Raw genomic sequence first — 19,415 nt, 5'->3', positions numbered from 1 at the left:
AGTAAGCCAGTTAGGAAGCTAGAAGGCAGTTTTCCCTAAACAGAGGATACACAAATCTCAGAGAAGGGATGCATGGAGGCTCCAGGGAAGAGACTGGGGGTGGACTGGACTGTATTGTATTGTATCCATGGTTGCACTGGGGGTGGATGCAGGCTGTCGGCTAGCCTAGGTACCTTCTCATCCAGGGCCTTGTGGTGCTCAAACAGTGACTTGAGAGCCTTCAGCACCTCCACCTCACTGGAAACTCCTGATGGTGACTGAGCCTGACGCTTCACCACAGTCATCCTCAGTGACCGCTCATGGCGGGACACCAGGCACTCCAGATGTTCCAGAAGCAACTGGCAGAGAGAAGGCGAGGGTGCAAGGAAGGATTGTGAGCCTACGCCTCAGGGGCTATAAGTACGGTCCACACAAACACCCAGCAAGCCCAAGTCCTGCCGTGTGTACCACTGTTGGAATGCGGAGATACTCCCATGTGGGTAAATGGGCACTGCCCCAACTTCAGACCTGTCCCAGCCTCTCTCTCAAGACCCTGACTTCCCCATGATCCCCCAGCTAGAGGTGAAACACCTAGGACTGATGGTTGAACACACTGACTATCATCCCAGAAGACAAGGCAAGAGGAGGTGAGGATGGGGCTGGATGTGCTGGCCATGCCTGCTCCCTCGGTCATACTCCCCACCCCCCAAAGCACAAACACACACCAGGTCACCCCACTTACCCTCGTGTTATTCCGCTCTGCTTTCAGCTCTGATATCTCTTCCTCCCTCTCTAGAAGCTGCTCTCGACACATACTCAGCTCCCGGGTTAAGGTGGTAAATTCCTGTAAATCCCCAAGGCCCCTCAGTGCTTAAGGATCCACCACTTACACAGTATCCTGCATGCCCAAGTCCGTGAGTGGTGGGATCCTGTCACTTGTCCCTTACTTCCACCAACTGTCCCCAGAAAAATCCCTACCCATCTACATGTGCTTAGTCTCTCAGTTGTGTTTGACTCTGCGACCCCATGGACTGTAGCCCGCCAGGCTCCTCTGTCTATGGGGATTTTCCAGGCAGGAAAACTGGAGAGGGTTGCCATGCCCTCCTCCAGGGGATCTTCCCAAACCAGGGATCAAAACCAGGTCTCCCACATTGCAGGTGGATTCTTTCCTGCCTGAGCCACCAGGGAAGCCCAAGAATACTAGAGTGGGTAGCCTAGCCCTTCTCCAGGGCATCTTCCTGACCCAGGAATCGAACTGGGGTCTCCTGCATTGCCAGTGAATTCTTCACCAGCTGAGCCACAGGGAAGCCCTACCCATCCATACTATTAGCATATGTTTCTCCAGAGGGGAGAAGCATTCCACGTACATGCAAGGGAACACAGTTGGATATGACAGTGAGAAAGTCACCAAGTGTGCTCTGTGATTCCTTCCTCCTGCAGCCACCAATATAATCTGATTATGCTCCCCCCTCCCATTTTGCATTTGTTTCTCCAACAATCCAGTGACATTTCCCTGTAGAAGCGGGTGGAGGTGAGTTTCACTTCTGGTTTGCTGTTAGTAAGGTCCAAACAGAGATTGATGGATATTAAAGAAGGAAGAGAAGGGGGCTTTGAAGTGAGTGTTCTGGAGAGCTCTTTTCTACTCCCTTCCCAGAGTTTTGCAAGTTTCAGGTAGCAAAAAAAATGAGATGACTGAAGGGCCACCCTGCATAGAAACAAGAGTGTACAGATCTGCTGAATCAGCCATGTGGCTTCAGCTCTGGCTTCTAGGATCCCAGCTCACGCCATCCTGGGGCCTGATGCCAGGGCATTTGTCCTGGCTTTGCCGAATGCCCATGTATAAAGTATCCCTTTGAGGGGTCTTTTCCCACAATGATAGGCCCAGACACTCTGAGAGACATTTCCAGCCCACTCTCCTCCATGAGGCCAAGAACAGAGGGTGAGAGGCTGGCCCCAAAGACCCAGGCCTATCATATCTGTTTATACTTAGACATCAACTAATTCCAGAAAGGTGTTTAGTTAAGGGGTCCAAACTCTGTGGATGCTCAGGGTCTGGGAGTGACTGAATAGTGGCTACAGTCCCATCCCAACCTGCAGTCTCTCTCACACAGCACAGAATCACTACTGAAGGAAGAAATTCAAAGCAATCACCTTTCATCATTCCATATCAGGCCAAGGGGACAAGAGACACAGGGAAGAGACAAGGGACACAGAGAGATGCCAGAGCCTAAGAAGCCTCGGACGCGGACCCTGCTCATGATTCCTGCCTTTCTCTCAAAGCCACGGGCAACAGCAGTCAAGCAGCTCCCATCCCGGAGGCCAGGCCTGGCCTCATGCAGCTTCGCTATCCAGCTCACACACGTGTGCATGCACACATTCTCCCCCACACACACACACCTGAACACTTGACAGCATGCCCCCAGCCCCTAACTTGGCACTATCAGGTCTCCTACTTTATCCAGGCTCAGTCACTGCCTAGTCTTCCCACCGCAGTGTGCCTCCTACTTCCCTCCCCAGCTCTTACCATCTGACACACTGTTGCCAGGGTAATCTCCCAAAGCAATGTTGTCTTCACCATTAAATACCAACTTCTTACGCTGGTTCCAGCTTCTCTCTCACAGTTCCTTTCCAAACACCCTAAGACCCAGTTAACCTGAGTAACCTGCTGTTCTCAATCACTAGTAAAGTCCACACCTTTGCTCAGTGGGCTCCCTCTCCCTCCCTCCCAATCCTCTGTCAACACCTGATTTTTCAAAGTCCATCGCAAAGGACACAGTTCCTTGGGGTCTTCCTAGTGGAAGGCTTTTTCCTTCCACTGAAAACTGGAACAAAATTCTGGGAGTGCTGACCATGTACCAGCTCCTGTGTTGGTCACTGGAGACACAGTAACAAGATAGACATAATCCCTGCCTTTGTGAAGCTCCCAGAGCAGAATTAAGATCAGTTCTCAGCTCTGCCCATTTGTGATCTTGGGCAAAATGCCGAACCTCTTTAAACGTCTAATCCGAAAGATACAGTCGTCCCTCAAGGGCTGCCATGAGGATCAATGATCTGGCCCCTATTTTAATCATTGATATGATTTTAACAGTCCTCTGGGGCCCCTCTTCTATTCCTCCACACTCTTCCTGTCGTTTGGGTTCTTGTCTATTTCCTTTTTAGTGTATGAGCTCCCTAGAGGCAGGTGGTTCCTTCATCCCAGGGCTTGCTCAGGGCTCCAAACACAGTGGGCGTAGGATGGGCCCATCTCTCACCCCAGTTCCTCACCAGGGCTCCATATTCTCATCTAGAAAGCATCATAATACTCTGCCCTGCGGACACTTCTGAAGCCTGGGCAGGAACCTTGCCCGCTCTGGCCCTTCTCCCCACATGCAAGGGGCAGAGGAGCACTCCAGCTCCTCAGGGCTGCCTCCTCCTCCACCCCGGCAGCTCCTCTACCGGCAGGGCGGTCAGAAGCAATTCACCAGTCTCCTCAAGGTTGAATTTCATCCTTTGTATAATAGAGGTGATGGTGATAATAGCACCAAATTCACAGTTGTGAGAATTCTGTTAGGGAAACCCCATGCAAAGTGCTCAGCATACAGAAGATGCCATAAAGGGTGACTATAATCGCTACTAGTTGTGTTGACGGAGGAGAATAAGAGAGGTGTCACAATTCTGTCTATAATTGTCCACCGGATGCCTCTTGTTTCTCTCATCCATGCAAAGAGAGATGAACTAGATTGTCTCTAAAGCTTCTCCCATCTTCGCACTCTGTGGTTCCCACCCACCGCTTCCAAGAACAGACCCTGGTGAAGAGCAGCCAAGGGGAAGCGTCCTGCCCAGTACCGGCTGCCACCTGCTGGCTGCCTGGGCTCACTGCAGCTGGCCACTAAGGCGGGGCTTTCCTGCATCAAAGGCCATCCTTTTCTCCAGGTGAAGCCAGTTTCAGCCTGAGGCGCTTGGGAGAAACAGGGAAAGGTTTTATGAAACAAGGCAAAGGAGAGGAAATGCTCTGTGAGTTCCATCTGTTGAGATGCTCACAGATGCAGAGCTGAGGGCTCAGAAGGTGTGGCTCTGCTGGGCTGGGTGAGGGGAAGGGGAGGAGAGAGATGCTGACGGGCAGGCCTTACCTGGGGGAGGGCAGAGTTAAGGTGGCGCTGGAGCTGGTCTCGCTCATGCAGGGCATCCTGGAGCCGGCTCTGTGTCGCCAGCAAAGTCTCCTGACTCTCCCGAAGGGACTCTAGCAACTTCTCCCGCTCATCCAGCATGTTCACCATCAGCTGCTCAAAGTTGGCGTCAGCATCGGCTCCATGGGGAGGCCCCAGGGGGTCTCCCTCGTTGATTGTGGGCATCACTTCACACATGGTGGGGGTGGGCAGGGGACAGGGGAGTGGCTCACAGGGTTGGCACCTCCGGGGGTCTCAGTGAAAAGGTCTCACAGTGGGCAGTACCAGGTGAGTGAAGAGGTGGGCAGGGGCTTCTCCATGGCATCAGTTGGTCTCAGTCTGAAAGGGGCCTGGTGCCCAGAGTGCCCCTGTGAAACGGAGTGAGAGGGCCTGGTTTAAGCTCTCTGGGCTGGGGCTGGGTACCCTGTGTCCCCAGACAAGGAGGAAGCAGCCGAGTGTGGCCATGACAGGCGGAGCAAGTAGGGCTCAGAGAGGACCCTTCTCTTAGACTGAGCACTGCAGCCTGGCAGAGTCCCAGCTGGGTCCACTGACAACCATCGTTTCTGGAGGGCCGTGGTCTGTTGGAGAAGAGACTACTGTGAGAAGCAGCTGAGCAGAGAAGGGCAGAGGAGGAGGCATGGGTGAGGGCAGAGAACGCAGGAACCTGGAGCAGAATGTGGGGGCGTGGGGGAGGAGCTGGGCAGGCCCCTCCTCCGGGTTTTCTCACTCAGATGGTGTCTTCCTTAGTTCTCCCTAGAAATGCACATGCCTGCTGCTGCAGCTTCTGCTGCCAGCTTTCTCCACCCCCAGCTGTCAGAAGGGCAGCCGCAGTGGAGTGGCTCCCCGACCCACATGGCTTGCTGGCCAAATATAGAAATGATTCAGTAAGTGGCAAGGGAGCAGCCAGAAAGCCGCCAGAGTCCTCCCAAGTGGGGCGGTGCAAGTGGGAGGGGGAGAAACAGGGTCCCTACCCCACCATAGGTTTCTTCTCCACATTCAGGCCAGGGTGAGTACAGAAGGGGTTAAAGAGTTCTTAGTGGATATGAGTCCCATACAGAATAGACTGCTGGGGTCACAGGAAACAGGGACAGAGTAGCTTTTACCCTGACCCCTGGTACAACATGGCTACCTGGCAAGGCCCAGGCTGGACACTGGGGCAGGCAGAGAACCCTGATCTGCTCCATGCCCATCATTCAGGGAAGTCTCTGGATCAAGTCATCCCCTACTCCTGAACCCTGGCAGACAGCAGGCTTCCACTCTGAACTCATGAACTGCCTCCTATGGGCTGGAGCAGGGACTGAATGAAGTGAAGGATCGGTGACGGGGAGTGGGGAGGGTTACCCTCCTAGGGCAGAGCTTCCAAGGGGGGCTTCTGCTCATGTCTGGGAATCTTTTCCCTCCAAGTCATTGACCAATGCTAGCACTGTCAGAAGCCACTGGCTAGGGTGGTTAACACGTGCACAGCCTGGCAGGAACACCTTGAGTTTTGCACAGGGATGGCCAGCGGTCAGAGCAAAGGAAAGGGAACTGAGGAAGGCGGCCAACAGCTGGGGATTTCCACCTACCATCAGCTTTTGGTCTCCCTGCTCACTGCTGGAAGGCTACCACCTAATCAGTTTTCAGAGGAAGCTGTCTTCAAAGCTCCTGTTCTAGGACAGATGGGATGTGAAACAGCCAGCGCGGTGATAAGGACTCAGAGAAACCTCATAAATGGTGCTTTCCTTCCTTCCTTACCCCTTCTACATCTGGGAAACTCAGAGACAGCTTCTTGTCTACCCCTCTGGTGGCAGACTGGGAGAGTCAGGGAGAGGACAGGCAGCATCTGGACCCAGTGTGAAGTGAAAAGGCAGACACAGGAAGTCAGACCCCCTGTGGCAGGGCTGAACCTAGCAGGAGAACCAAAAAAGGGCCAAGCCTCTACCTGAATTCACCCTTACCCTCCCCAGCCCCCAGGAATGGGGGACAGAAAAAGTGATGCAGGGGAGAGACATGGGCCCGGATGAGACAAAAGTCAGAGCACTAACTAGAGAACTCCCAAGTCCACAGCCACGGCCATTCCCAGAGGACCCAATAGTTCAGGCAGCATGTGGGTGTGCCCATATATGCACACAGATGCCCACATATGTATGTACACTGGCAGACAAAGGATTTGGAGCCTTAGGACATACACGTTCCCAGACACAGAAAATGGAAACAAAATCTGACCCAGGGAGCCCTTCTCCAAACTGGATAGCCACTGTAAAAGGTGGGATCCCACGAGGTGAAAAGTAGCACCCTGGTCTGCACCCTACGTTACCCCAATATCCCTGCTCCACAGAGTAGCTGGGAGCAGAGCAGACAGGAGGAGCTACTGCCCCAGTCCTGCCAGAGCAGTGGTCTCACTAATGCTAATGACAGCAATCGCTCGGACTCACTCACCCTCCTCACCTGAAACACTCCACTCTGAGATTTAAAGGCCACTGGCTTCCCTGGTGGCTCAGAGGGTAAAGCGTCTGTGTATAATGCAGGAGACCTGGGTTCGATCCCTGGGTTGGGAAGATCCCCTGGAGAAGGAAATGGCAACGCACTCCAGTACTCTTGCCTGGAAAATCCCATGGACTGAGAAGCCTGGTAGGCTATAGTCCATGGGGTCACAAAGAGTCGGACACGGCTGAGCATCTAGTGGTTAGTGGCCCCACCATATCTCTCTAAGCTCATCAACAGCCAAGCCCAATCTCTTCCCACTCTCCTGCCCCCACCCGAAGAAGAAGTGTGAAGCCAAAGAGAAGGTCAGTCTGGGGAAGGGGCCCCTGTGGCAAAGGCTGTGCTTCGGAAAAGAGCACTGTGCTCAGGAGCACAGGGACTGAGTCCAGCAGAGCTCAGGCAGCCCACAGCATAACGCACAGGAAGGAGCCCAGAGCTAGGACTCTGGAGCCCTGAGCCGCAGTTCTGTCACAGACTAGCTGAGTGATCCTGGGTTTGTCTTGACTTACTGAGACCTCTGCTGTAAGACAGAACCCACGACCCTTATTCAGTCCATCTCAGGGGGATGACACCATAGATAAAGAGCCTGGGAAAGCAGAAAGCATCCCATGATTGTAGGGGAATTTGAATTATGTTAGTAGTGGGCAAAGGTGGGCCTGTGGGTGGAGTTTTTAATGGTTCCTTCTAGGAAAGGGGTTGAGAAGTTCTCAGGAAGGGAACATAGGATCTCAGGCTGCCCACAGTGACGTGCTGGACATTTGGTCTGATTTGGCCTACCGAAATCCTCCCAGTCATCCTGGCAACTGAGAAGCTGACTTTGGTACCATCATCGCTTCCCCAGGCTCCTTCCAATCCAAGAGCCAGGTAGCCACTCCACTCCCCCTAGTGAAATGGCATCCCACAGAGCAGGCTGAAGATGCGCCCAGAGGTGCATGGCAGGCGGATGCCTCTGAGATGACTGTCCAGGACTTCCTACGGCTGTCCCCATAAACTTCACTAGTGTGGTGAGCAGACGGGGGCTCGAGAACAGCCCTATCAGGACAACTGGCTCTTTCTGGTTCCATGGCCACCTTTAAATAGTGCAGTTATCATCTCAACCTAGCAGAAGCCTCAACTCCTGCACAATTTCTAAGTAACACTCACAGATCAAAAGCCACCAGCCTCTAAAGCAGACATATATGAGGAGCTGTGGTGGTGAGGAGTGTCAGCAGGCTGTGACACAACAGAGGAGTGCCCCCAACCAAGCTGATGTGTGTGTGTGAAGAGGGAGGGTCAGATGAAAACCAGGCCTCTGCGCTTATGAATACAGGAGAGGCAGACTCTGAAACCTCTCTGGCTCCCTAATAATCACCCCCATCTTTTCCTAACAAACAGGAGGGATGGGCGCTTGGATGTGATGCTCTGGGTGACCACACACACATACACAGACTGGCTTCCCACCGCCCTACCAGATGGCAGGCCCCACCATGGTGAGACAGCTCAGCAAGGACAAAGCTGTTGGCTTCCATAGAGGCCCAAGGGCCAGGGCAAAGCTTCCAGGAGCTGTGCCCAAGTGTAAGTGGGCCAAGAGCCAGGCAAAAGGGGAGCTTCAAGGTGAGAGCCCCTTTACCTCAGAGTAAAGAGCTAAAAAAGGAAGGTCAGATACCACCCAACTGGAGGAAGAGTGAAGACCTGAGGAAATGGGGGAGAGTCATCTAGGAAAACAGTAACAATTATGAAAGCAGCTATGATTTATTCAGAATTTACCATGTGCTAGACATTGTGGCATCAGTTGACACATAGTAACTTTAATTCTCCAGTTCCTTGCAAAGAAGACACAATTCTTCTCATTTCACAGATTTGAGAATTGAGACAAGTCATGCAATCAAGTCTATGTGGCTAGTAATAAAAAGAGCTAGGATTCAATTCCAGTCTGTCTGACTCCAAAGAGGAGTAGAGGATGGAGGAGAGGGGAGTGGACACGACTCCTTCAGGCATCCTGTTTCTTCCAAGAAGCCAAGGCACTTGGGCCCCAGCCCCTTTCACCCTTATCCAGGAGACGGCAGCCTAAGGGTTCACTTGCCTCAGCCCTCCTCCACCAACCCTCCTCTAGCCTGAGCGAAGGCCTCTGCACAGCGGGCACCATGGTCACGAGGCAGCCACGTCCCCACTGGAAGTGACCTGTCTACAGAGCCTCACCCACCACCTAAGCAAACCTCTCCCCCTACCTCTGGCTGGCTCTATACTGAGCTGTAAGGAGACTGCCTGAGTTTCCCACACCACTCCATATTCCCTATTCCTACAGGAACTACAAAAGCAGACATTCTTCCGAGCCCTCAGCTTCCTCCCTCTGGGGCTTTCAGACACCATCCTCTCAGTGGAACGTAGTCCAGCTCCCCACCTCTCTTTCCCTCTCATGCAGAAGTCAATCCTCTCCCCTTGTTCCTCTTCTGATCCAGCTCAAAACCCCAAGAAGACTTGCCCCCACTCAGCCCCCTCTCCAAAGCCCCACCAAGCCCCCTTTCCCTGCTACTCCTTGTCTCTGCTCACCATCAAGCTCCCAGAATCCACCTATTGTTCACGAGCTTCTAGCACCTTATCCAGCCTGCCTTAGTCTCCTTTCCATATTAGTCTAAGGAACTTCTGATCACCCTTAAGCTCTTCTTAAGCACCACTTCCCCCACGGAACCTTTCTGATTCCCTCCACACATAAGATTGCCCCTTCTACTGACCCAGAACAGCTTTTTCTTCTATTTGTGGCACACCAACTCAACTGAAGACTCTTGAGTGAGAACCATGACCTAATTATCTTTGGACTCTCCAACACTTACCATGGGCCTGACATACACAGAGTTGAGTGGATACATGTGACAGAGTCATTCTAGGAAGTCCATCCCTGACCCACTTTAAAGAAGGGGAGTTCAAAATAGAAAAAACTTATCTTGCCCTCTAAAAAATTAAAACTTCTTTACAGCAAGATGGGGGCCATTCCTGCCTTAAAAGGCAGACTCTGGAGCAAGTTGATGGACTGGCTCCTCCACTAACCACTCATGTGACTCTGGAAAGATACCTAATCTCTCTGAGCCTTGGTTCTCCATCTGTGAAATGGGGATGATAATAATATTCACTTCAGATAGCAGATGTGAGAATTACTAGAGTTCAATAACATACACAAAGTGCTGACATCAGTGTCCATCAAACACGCAGTAAGTATTAATTCCTAGCATTTCAGGCTCCTGAAGCATCTTGAGGCTGAGCCCGCTCCAAATACAGTAAGAAAACTAAAAATCTGTATTAGCTAGAGGAAGCGTTCCCAGAGGAAAAAACTTTTGGAAAAGCTTTATTGATACTTTCTCACTGCTGGCCACAAATCCCTTCAAAAGCATCCAGTTCTCTGGGTCTCTAAAGGGCCAGCAATGAGACTTCCTCTCTCTGAGCTTCAGGTTCCCAAATCTGGGAAATAAAAGTCATAACATGTAACATGATCTAGTGATCTCACAGGTTGTCATGAGGGTCTAAGGAGTTAAGAGACATGAAACTGTTCTGAGAAGTATAAAATGCTACTCAAGCACAGGTTAGCACTGACTGCCAGCTTAAGACACTCAACTTCTGAATGCTGGCATAGTCAGCTGACACAGGAAGAGGCTGCTCTATCTGACAGGTTCCCCTGGGCCCATACCTGTGAAGCCCATCTCTCCAGCTGCTCCACAGGAATGAATTATAAGCCACCTCTTACTAAGACATGGCCTATCATTTGGGTAAGCAAAGAACTTACTGTCCAAATCAGGACAGTGAATTCAGGCACCAGGACTCAGATATAAAATGCCACTGCCCCAGGCATGTCGAACCACTTGGTCACTCTCACTGTCACCACCCAGGGGGGACTAACGGCAGAGGCTGGGGCGGAAAGGAGGCCTGCAGGTCTCTGTACATCTCCAAACTTCTAAAGTAACCACAGTTACAGCCACCACAGCTATCCATTTAAATTAAGCCAGGTGTTTGCAAACTGGGCTTTTTCATAGAGTATCTTCAGGGCAGCCTGGCATGAAAAAAAAAAAAAAAAAAGAGGAAAGAGGTAAGACAAATGCAAAGGGCTCTGAACTCTCTTTTCTTTTTTTAATCTCATCAACTCCAAATCTGTGAATTTTACTGGATTTCGGATTAAGGTTTCATTTGTATCAAAGGGTTCCGAGTCTAACAAGAGGTTAGAAGATCTCTGGTAAGTATTGTCTACAGAGACCTCTGCTAAAACACACATTCTCTCAAAGAGGCAGCACATCAGTGCAATAGAACAGGACCTGGGAAGGCTACACAGGACACACTGGGGGCCGCACCCTAAACGTCTAACGGTGGTGCTTTAGTTGCTCAATCATGTCTGACTCTTTGCGACCCCAAGGACAATAGCCCACCACACTTCTCTGTCCATGGGATTTCCCATGCAAGAATACTAGAGTGGGTTGCCATTTTCTTCTCCAGCAGATCTTCCTGACCCAGGGATTGAACTGGCATTCAATTCTTTGCACTGCAGTTGGATTCTTTACCGACTGGGTCACCAGGGAAACCCCAAATGTCTAATAGAGATAATTTATTTACAAAAGTTAAGATAGGCTGCACCACTGAACATAGCACCTGGCTTCGGCTGAATTTACATCATAAGTACAGCAACCCCAACCATCTTCTGCTAATCAGAGCCACTGATTAACGCATATATGTCCTCAGTCCACCCTGGTGGCTCAGTCAGTAAAGAAGTAGGGAGCTACCACATAGCAGAAAACAACTGTCCAGGGGTAACAAGGAACATCAGAAGGGAGTACTGTCAGATGCTGGGGTGTGAAAGATCCAGAGCACACAGAACTGCCCAGAGAAATGTAGGCACAATAAAAAGTGTGCATTGCACGTGGTCACGAAAGTGTGTGTGGGGTTGGGGGTATGTGCAGATACAAAATAGAATATGGTGGGGGGAGGCATGTGTATTCACACAACAGAGTGTGTAAGTGTAGTCATGAGAATTTGTGGTGTCCATGTATAATATTGAAAGAGATATGTGCTTGTGTGTATGTGTGTGTATATGAGTATGGTCGTGAGAATGGGGTCCTGAGTTCATGTGCATGAGAGAAGATGAGTGGGCATGTAAAATGGTGAGACTGTGTGGATGTGTGTGATCACGAGTATATGTCAGGGCTCATGACTGGTCATGAAAATACATGTGTGTGCAATCATGAGAATGCATCTGGGAGTCATGAAAGTGTGTATGTTCATAAGAGCATACAGCTGCCGTGAGAGTTTTGCATGCATGCATGATCGTGAAAGCATATCGCTGATCATGAGAGAGTATAAGTATATATGTGGTCTTGAACTTCAGTGAGAATGTATGAGAGGGAAAGGAGGGAAGGATGAGAATAATAATGAAGGAATAAAAATTGTACTTGTTCGTGTGCTCTGCCCCAAACAAGGACCAAAATTTTAGGGTACTCCACAACTGGCCTAGTTTGAGTTCAAGGCAAGGAACTAGGCTCAGCCCATCTTTCTACTTACCACGAACCATCAGAGCTTCACTGCCTAGCCTCCCAAGCCCAGGGCATCAGATATGGCAGCAGTCACCCACTAAGTCTTCCAGAATGCTCACTCCTGAAGGAAGAGCCCAGGCCAGACTCCTTGTCTGACCTTCCTCTTAGCAGCTATCCTCGAAGCCAAACATAGGAAAATCCTCTTCCACAGAGTGGTGAGCGAGGCTGCGTGGTGGTGGAGTGGGAAACGGCTGAGAGGTGATACCCCACGTCTGAGGTATGAGAAACCCCAGTAAGATGGTAGACACTGAGAGAGGGCATCAGAGGGCAGACAGACTGAAACCACAACCACAGACAACTAGCCAATCTAATCACATGGACCACATCCTTGTCTAACTCACTGAAACTAAACCATGCCATATAGGGCCACCCAAGACAGGCAGGTCATGGTGGAGAGTTCTGACAAAATGCGGTCCGCTGGAGAAGGGAATTGCAAACCACTTCAGGATTCTTGCCTTAAGAACCCCATGAACAGTATGAAAAGGCAAAATGATAGAATACTGAAAGAAGAACTCCCCAGGTCGGTAGGTGCCCAATATGCTACTGGAGATCAGTGGTGAAATAACTCCAGAAAGAATGAAGGGATAGAGCCAAAGCAAAAACAATACCCAGTTGTGGATGTGACTGGTGATAGAAGCAAGGTCCAATGCTATAAAGAGCAACATTGCATAGGAACCTGGAATGCTAGGTCCACGAATCAAAGCAAATTGGAAGTGGTCAAACAGGAGATGGCAAGAGTGGATGTCGACATTTTAGGAATCAAAGAACTAAAATGGACTGGAATGGCTGAATTTAACTCAGATGATCATTATATCTACTACTGTGGGCAAGACTCCCTTAGAAGAAATGGAGTAGCCATCATAGTCAACAGAAGAGTCCGAAAAGCAGTACTTGGATGCAATCTCTAAAACGACAGAATGATCTCTGTTCATTTCCAAGGCAAACCATTCAATATCATGGTAATCCAAGTCTATGCCCCAACCAGTAAGGCTGAAAGAGCTGAAGTCGAATGGTTCTATGAAGACCTACAAGACCTTTTAAAACTAACACCCCGAAAAGATGTCCTTTTCATTACAGGGGACTGGAATGCAAAAGTAGGAAGTCAAGAAACACCTGGAGTAACAGGCATATTTGGCCTTGGAGTATAGAATGAAGCAGGGCAAAGGCTAATAGAGTTTTGCCAAGAGAACGCGCTGGTCATAGCAAACACCCTCTTCTAACAACACAAGAGAAGACTCTACACATGGACATCACCAGATGGCCAACACTGAAATCAGACTGATTATATTCTTTGAAGCCAAAGATGAAGTCAGCAAAAACAAGACCGGGAGCTGACTGTGGCTCAGATCATGAACTCCTTATTGCCAAATTCAGACTTAAATTGAAGAAAGTAGGGAAAACCACTAGACCATTCAGGATGATCCAAACCAAATATGACCTAAATCAAATCCCTTACAATTATACAGTGGAAGTGAGAAATAGATTTAAGGGACTAGATCTAATAGAGTGCCTGATGAACTATGGACAGAGGTTCGTGACATTGTACAGGAGACAGGGATCAAGACCATCCCCATAGAAAAGAAATGCAAAAAAGCAAAATGGCTGTCTGAGGAGGCCTTACAAATAGCTGTGAGAAGAAGAGAAGTGAAAAGCAAAGGAGAAAAGGAAAGATACCCATTTGAATGCAGAGTTCCAAAGAATTGCAAGAAGAGACAAGAAAGCCTTCCTCAGTGATCAGTGCAAAGAAATAGATAAAAACAATAGAATGAGAAAGACTAGAGATCTTTTCATGAAAATTAGAGATACCAAGGGAATATTTCATGCAAAGACGGGCTCATTAAAGGATAGAAATGGTATGGACCTAAAGGAAGCAGAAGATATTAAGAAGAGGTGGCAAGAATACACAGAAGAACTGTACAAAAAAGATCTTCATGACCCAGATAATCATGATGGTGTGATCACTCACCTAGAGACAGACATCCTGGAATATGATATCAAGTGGGCCTTAGGAAGCATCACTATGAACAAAGCTAGTGGAGGTGATGGAATTCCAGTTGAGTTATTTCAAATCTTTAAAGATGATTCTGTGAAAATGCTGCTCTCAATATGTCAGCAAATTTGGAAAACTCAGCAGTGGCCACAGGACTGGAAAAGGTCAGTTTTCATTCCAATCCCAAACAAAGGCAATGCCAAAGAATGCTCAAACTACAGCACAATTGCACTCATCTCACACGCTAGTAAAGTAATGCTCAAAATTCTCCAAGCCAGGCTTCAGCAATACATGAACCATGAACTTCCAGATGTTCAAGCTGGTTTTAGAAAAGGCAGAGGAACCAGAGATCAAATTGCCAACATTCACTGGATCATCAAAAAAGCAAGAGAGTTCCAGAAAAACATCTATTTCTGCTTTACTGACTATGTCAAAACCTTTGACTGTGTGGATCACAACAAACTGTGGAAAATTCTTAAAGAGATGGGAATACCAGGCACCTGACTTGCCTCTTGAGAAATCTGTATGCAGATCAGGAAGCAACAGTTAGAACTGGACATGGAACAACAGATTGGTTCCAAATAGGAAATGGAGTATGTCAAGGCTGTATATTGTCACCCTGCTTATTTAACTTATATGCAGAGTACATCATGAGAAACGTTGCGCTGGATGAAGCACAAGCTGGAATCAAGATTGCCGGGAGAAATATCAATAACCTCAGATATGCAGATGACAACACCCTATGGCAGAAAGTGAGGAAGAACTAAAGAGCCTCTTGATGAAGGTGAAAGAAGAGTGAAGAAGTTGGCTTAAAGCTCAACATTCAGAACTAAGATTATGGCATCTGGTCCCATCACATCATATCAAATAGATGTGGAAATAATGAGAGACTTTATTTTCTTGGGCTCCAAAATCACTGCAGATAGTGACTTCAGCCATGAAACTAAGACACTTGCTCCTTGGAAGGAAAGTTATGACCAACTTAGACAGCATATTAAAAAGCAGAGACACTACTTTGCCAACAAAGGTCCGTCTAGTCAAGGCTATGGTTTTTCCAGCGGATGTATGGATGTGAGAGTTGGACTGTGAAGAAAGCTGAGCACCGAAGAATTGATGCTTTTGAACTGTGGTGTTGGAGAAGACTCTTGAGAGTCTCTTGGACTGCAAGGAGATCCAACCAGTCCATCCTAAAGGAGATCAGTCCTGAGTGTTCATTGGAAGTACTGATGTTGAAGCTGAAACTCCGATACTTTGGCCACCTAATGCAAAGAGCTGACACATTGGAAAAGACCCTGATGCTGACTGAAGGCAGGAGGAGGAGGGGATGACAGAAGTTGAGATGGTTGGATGGCATCACTGACTCAGTGGATATGAGTTTGGGTAACTCCGGGATTTGGTGATGGACAGGGAGGCCTGGTGTGCTTCGGTCCATGGGGTCGCAAAGAGTCGGACACAACTGAGCGACTGAACTGAACCGAACTGAAGACTCTCTATCATCCAGTGCCCATGCCTACCTCCACTCCTGCCCCCACTTGGAATTGTAGGTTCTTATTTGAAAGGTTCTCTCAGGCCATGCAGGTCAATCTCCCATGCTGGAAGTGAGTTCCTCCCAAAATATCCCTGACAGGTCAGTCTTTCTTTGATTATCCTTCAGGAATACAGAGCTCACTACTAAATGAGGAAGCCCTCATTGTCTTAAGGAAGTTTTTTCTTAAACTGAATGGAAACCTATCTCTCCTTTAAAATGAAAGTTATCTATCAAAGGACAGTGGCTATGAAGTCACATCAGACATGCATTTATGAGAATAAATTTATCAGAATAAATAAAACTACACTGGCTGGGCAAAGTGAGCAATTGTTGTTTAGCTGCTAAGTCATGTCATACTTTTGCAACCCCATGGACTGTAGCCTTCTAGGCTCCTTTGTCCATGGGATTTCACAGAAAAGACTACTGAGCCACCAGGGAAGCCCAAGTGAGTGACAGAGGTCTCTTTGCAAACCAGCTATTTTCATCAGAGACTTAGCAACAAAATTATACTTGTAACTAAGTATTCTTTTAAATCACTGTATACATTATACATTTTTATAATTACTATATAATGTATACTGTATCTGTATATTAGTATTATTATTCAGAGATATAAACCTAAACCACCTACCATGCTTTATGGGAGATTTAGGAATTTTCCCTTTACTGACTATAGAATCTAATTCCTCCACTAATGTAACACCACTGTATTGGGTGCCCAGAGAATCTTCTGCTCCTGGTTAAAAATATCTAGTTGCAAGGCTTCACTGAACCCAGGGGATCTGCAGATAGACCTCTTTAATTCAATCCAATGATTACTATGAGTAGATTTCTTATTCTGCAGTAGATTACTTTTTGTTATGGATACAAAAGGCAAATAAGATACAATCTAAACCCTTAAGAAATTCACAGCCTACTTGGAAGAAAGGAAAACATATGGAGTAGCATGTAATCAAGTATTCAGTCTCCAGCACATCCTGGGCTTCAGCACTGAGCACCACCTGCAGTGACCGAGTTCACCAGTGATGGTTTCTCCCTCAGCTCTTTGGGCAGGAGACAACCCCAGCCAAGGCCTCTAGACCCCTGACTGACATGCAAGATGCTTCTCTGGACTAGAACTGACTTCACCTGGGGGAACAGAAGGTGCTTGAGGGAGGTGGGGCCACAGCTCCCAACGCTCTCTGAAAGCAGAGCCACAAGCTGGGCAGCCATCATGCTTCTTGTGTGAGTGGTGAACCAGCAGCCCAGATCCTCAGGCTCTGCCAGCCCTGGAGTTTCATACGAAGCTGGCTTAGAGCTCCTTCCCTCAATGCTATTTCCCCATGACATTCTCAGTTTCCACAGGCCCCTCCCAGTTCAGCAAATTCCTCTAGAAGGACCCCTTCTCAGAGTCCACCCAGCATCAGCACCCCTCTGAGTACTCTTTACTCTGGTGGCCATCTCAAGTGCAACGCTTCTGGGAGCCAGCACCGCATGTCCCCCAGAGCTAATTATACTTAGTGAGCTAGCAGCCAGAGGGGGACACATGGTGACTTCATGCGGCTGCAATATATATTTGTCCCTCCCTCTGACCCCACTCCCTTTCCTCTATTTCTCCCAATTCCCTACCCAGAACCTAAACTCTGAGGCAGCTCCCTGCTCCCTACCAACTCCTCCTCTCCAGCACACACACACACACACACACACACACGCACACCACACATAACTTCATACCACTTAGAAACCACACCTTGTTTCTATATCAACTCATCCAAGGGCATATAGCCACAGAGTACAGTATCCCTGGCACAGAAAGACTTCAGTTGTCTCCCCCATATCCTAAAGCCCCATTGACCTCCACCTCCCTGGCCCTGCTGAGTTTTCACCATGCTTCACTACCCCCAAAGCTGACTACTCTCCCTCTTCCCTAGCTCTCACCCTGCTGTCCTCAGTGGCTCTGAAAGGACCCATAAGCAATCCCTGACAACTATTTCCAGCTCTAAGATTTCAGCAATCAACCTAGAGAGGAGATCCAGTGTCCTGGCTGCCTGCCCTTCCCTGCCTATCCAATCCCTCCTTATCATCCAGCTGCAAGACCTTCCTTATACATGCCACAGTTCTAGCATCATGACAAGCTCAGCAGCACATGCCCTGATACCACTGGATGAGATTTCCTTTTCACATCCCCACCCTCATCCCACACCCATTCTTCTATCTTTCAGAGATGGTGTCTCTCATTGTGGAGGGTGTCTAGTGCATTCTTGGCCTTCAATAACCATTGTGCCATTCATTGTCTCATCTCCCGGTACCTCTTAATCCAGGCAGCCTCCTCACATCTCAGGGCAAAGTCCTAGAAAACAGCCAAAGGAAATCATTCAAACACTTTTTTAAGGTAGCTTTCCTTGGGACTGCCTGGCTAATTATTAGTGGCAGAGAGTGGACAGGTTGGAATCCAGGTAGGACAGTTATTTAAAAGGATGTGGACCCAGATATGTTCATAATCCAATAGCAGTGTAACAAAATTGGTGCTGGTGGTGGGGGAGGAGGAATGGATCTGTTAACAGGGTGTCTGCTGTGTGTACCTTTCAGGTGCTCCATGGCCCTAAATTGCCTTCAGAAGACTTAGCACCTAGCATGGTGTCTGGCATTACAGTAGATGCCCAATTAATATTTGTTGGATGTTGAACAAAGTACTAGATGCCAGTTCCAACTGGGAAGATTGAGGGAAGAACCCAAAAGGGGCTACTGGAGGCGTCCCTTAAGATCCCACCAGGAGAGGATCTCCATGCTAAGGACAGCCTCATTAACCACTTGCTCACCAGAGGACAGCAGTCTCAATACCCCTACCCCTCTACCAGCATACCTCTCCTTAAAGGTGACATTGGCACCCCCTTCTCAAAACAAAACAAAAACCCAGCCACATCACGTTTCCAAGTCCTTCAATCAGACCTCTCTTTTCCCACTCACAACCAAACTGTACTGGAAAACAGCTCAACTGCGTAGTGGAAAGTCAATTCCCCACTCCTACTCTCCCCGCTCAGGAATCTCTACCCAGGCCTATTTTATGGTTGCTCCCATCCTGAACCCCACCTTCAATAGACCTCCAATTGGCTGCTCCTTCCACTCCACCGCCCCTGGCACTGCAGAAATGTGGGCATCTCTGGCACAACCTGAGACTGGCAGTTCGAGGAATGGAGAGTGAGCAATATTAAGAACGGCTGTTATGAGCAATGTGTGAGGGGATAAGAACCCCTGGAAGAACGAAGACCGTGCCAAAGCAGCGGAGCTGGCCCCGGCGCTTCTTCTCTGACTCTTCTGCATGGGAAACGGGGGCGCGGTCCACCCAGCTCCCCCTGGGAGACTTGCCAACTCAGACTCCCCGCCCCGAGCTGATGGAGCTGAGGGCGAACTCCAAGCACTCCCCACAAATCGGGCATCGTCCTCTCATTCTCATCCTCAAGGGCACAGGGCGCTGCAAAGGCTGGTGAGGGGCGGCAGGAAAAGTATCTACCGGAGAGACACGTTTGAGTAAAAGGTGCTGTTTCCCAAGAACCGCTAGACTGAGACCTCCTTCCCAAACTGTGAGGGGAGCTGGAGGTGGGAAAAACAGAAATCCCTCCCGCACCCCGGGCTCTGGAGGCTCACCTGCCTGCACTCACCGAAGGCCGGGCAGCTTGGTTCTGCGCAGGAAGCCGCCCCGGCCTGGAGGCGCCGGACTTGTCCTCGCGAGCCGAGCAGGCGCCTAGGCAGCCGCAGCCTTCTCGAGCCGAAGCGCCCCGCCCTCG

General features: G+C 49.2%; 1 protein-coding gene across 20 annotated transcripts in view; it reads right to left on the bottom strand.

The window, feature by feature from the left end:
• PPFIA4 (PTPRF interacting protein alpha 4) overlaps window positions 1–19,415 on the bottom strand; it is a 52,498-nt gene extending 33,083 nt beyond the window's left edge. For 12 of the 20 annotated variants that reach the window (XR_003029616.2, XM_024976384.2, XM_024976385.2 and 9 more), the window contains exons 1-4: window positions 19,276–19,356; window positions 4,089–4,702; window positions 722–823; window positions 174–338 (exon numbers count right to left, since the gene is read on the bottom strand). Coding sequence is in view for 19 of the 20 variants with exons in the window: in XM_024976384.2 (XP_024832152.1) it covers window positions 174–338; window positions 722–823; window positions 4,089–4,322 (501 nt within the window). In the remaining variant the exon portion in view is untranslated. Of the gene's footprint in view, window positions 1–173; window positions 339–721; window positions 824–3,763; window positions 3,917–4,088; window positions 4,703–19,275 lie in introns of those variants that run through there. The other 8 variants (XM_010812983.4, XM_010812982.4, XM_005216630.5 and 5 more) reach the window with 8 other exon arrangements.

Source organism: Bos taurus, chromosome 16 (genome assembly GCF_002263795.3).
Source record: "Bos taurus isolate L1 Dominette 01449 registration number 42190680 breed Hereford chromosome 16, ARS-UCD2.0, whole genome shotgun sequence".
In the NCBI taxonomy this organism is placed as follows: Eukaryota; Metazoa; Chordata; class Mammalia; order Artiodactyla; family Bovidae; genus Bos; species Bos taurus.
Note: the sequence above shows the minus strand (reverse complement) of the source record. Positions and strands in the feature narration are given on the sequence as shown.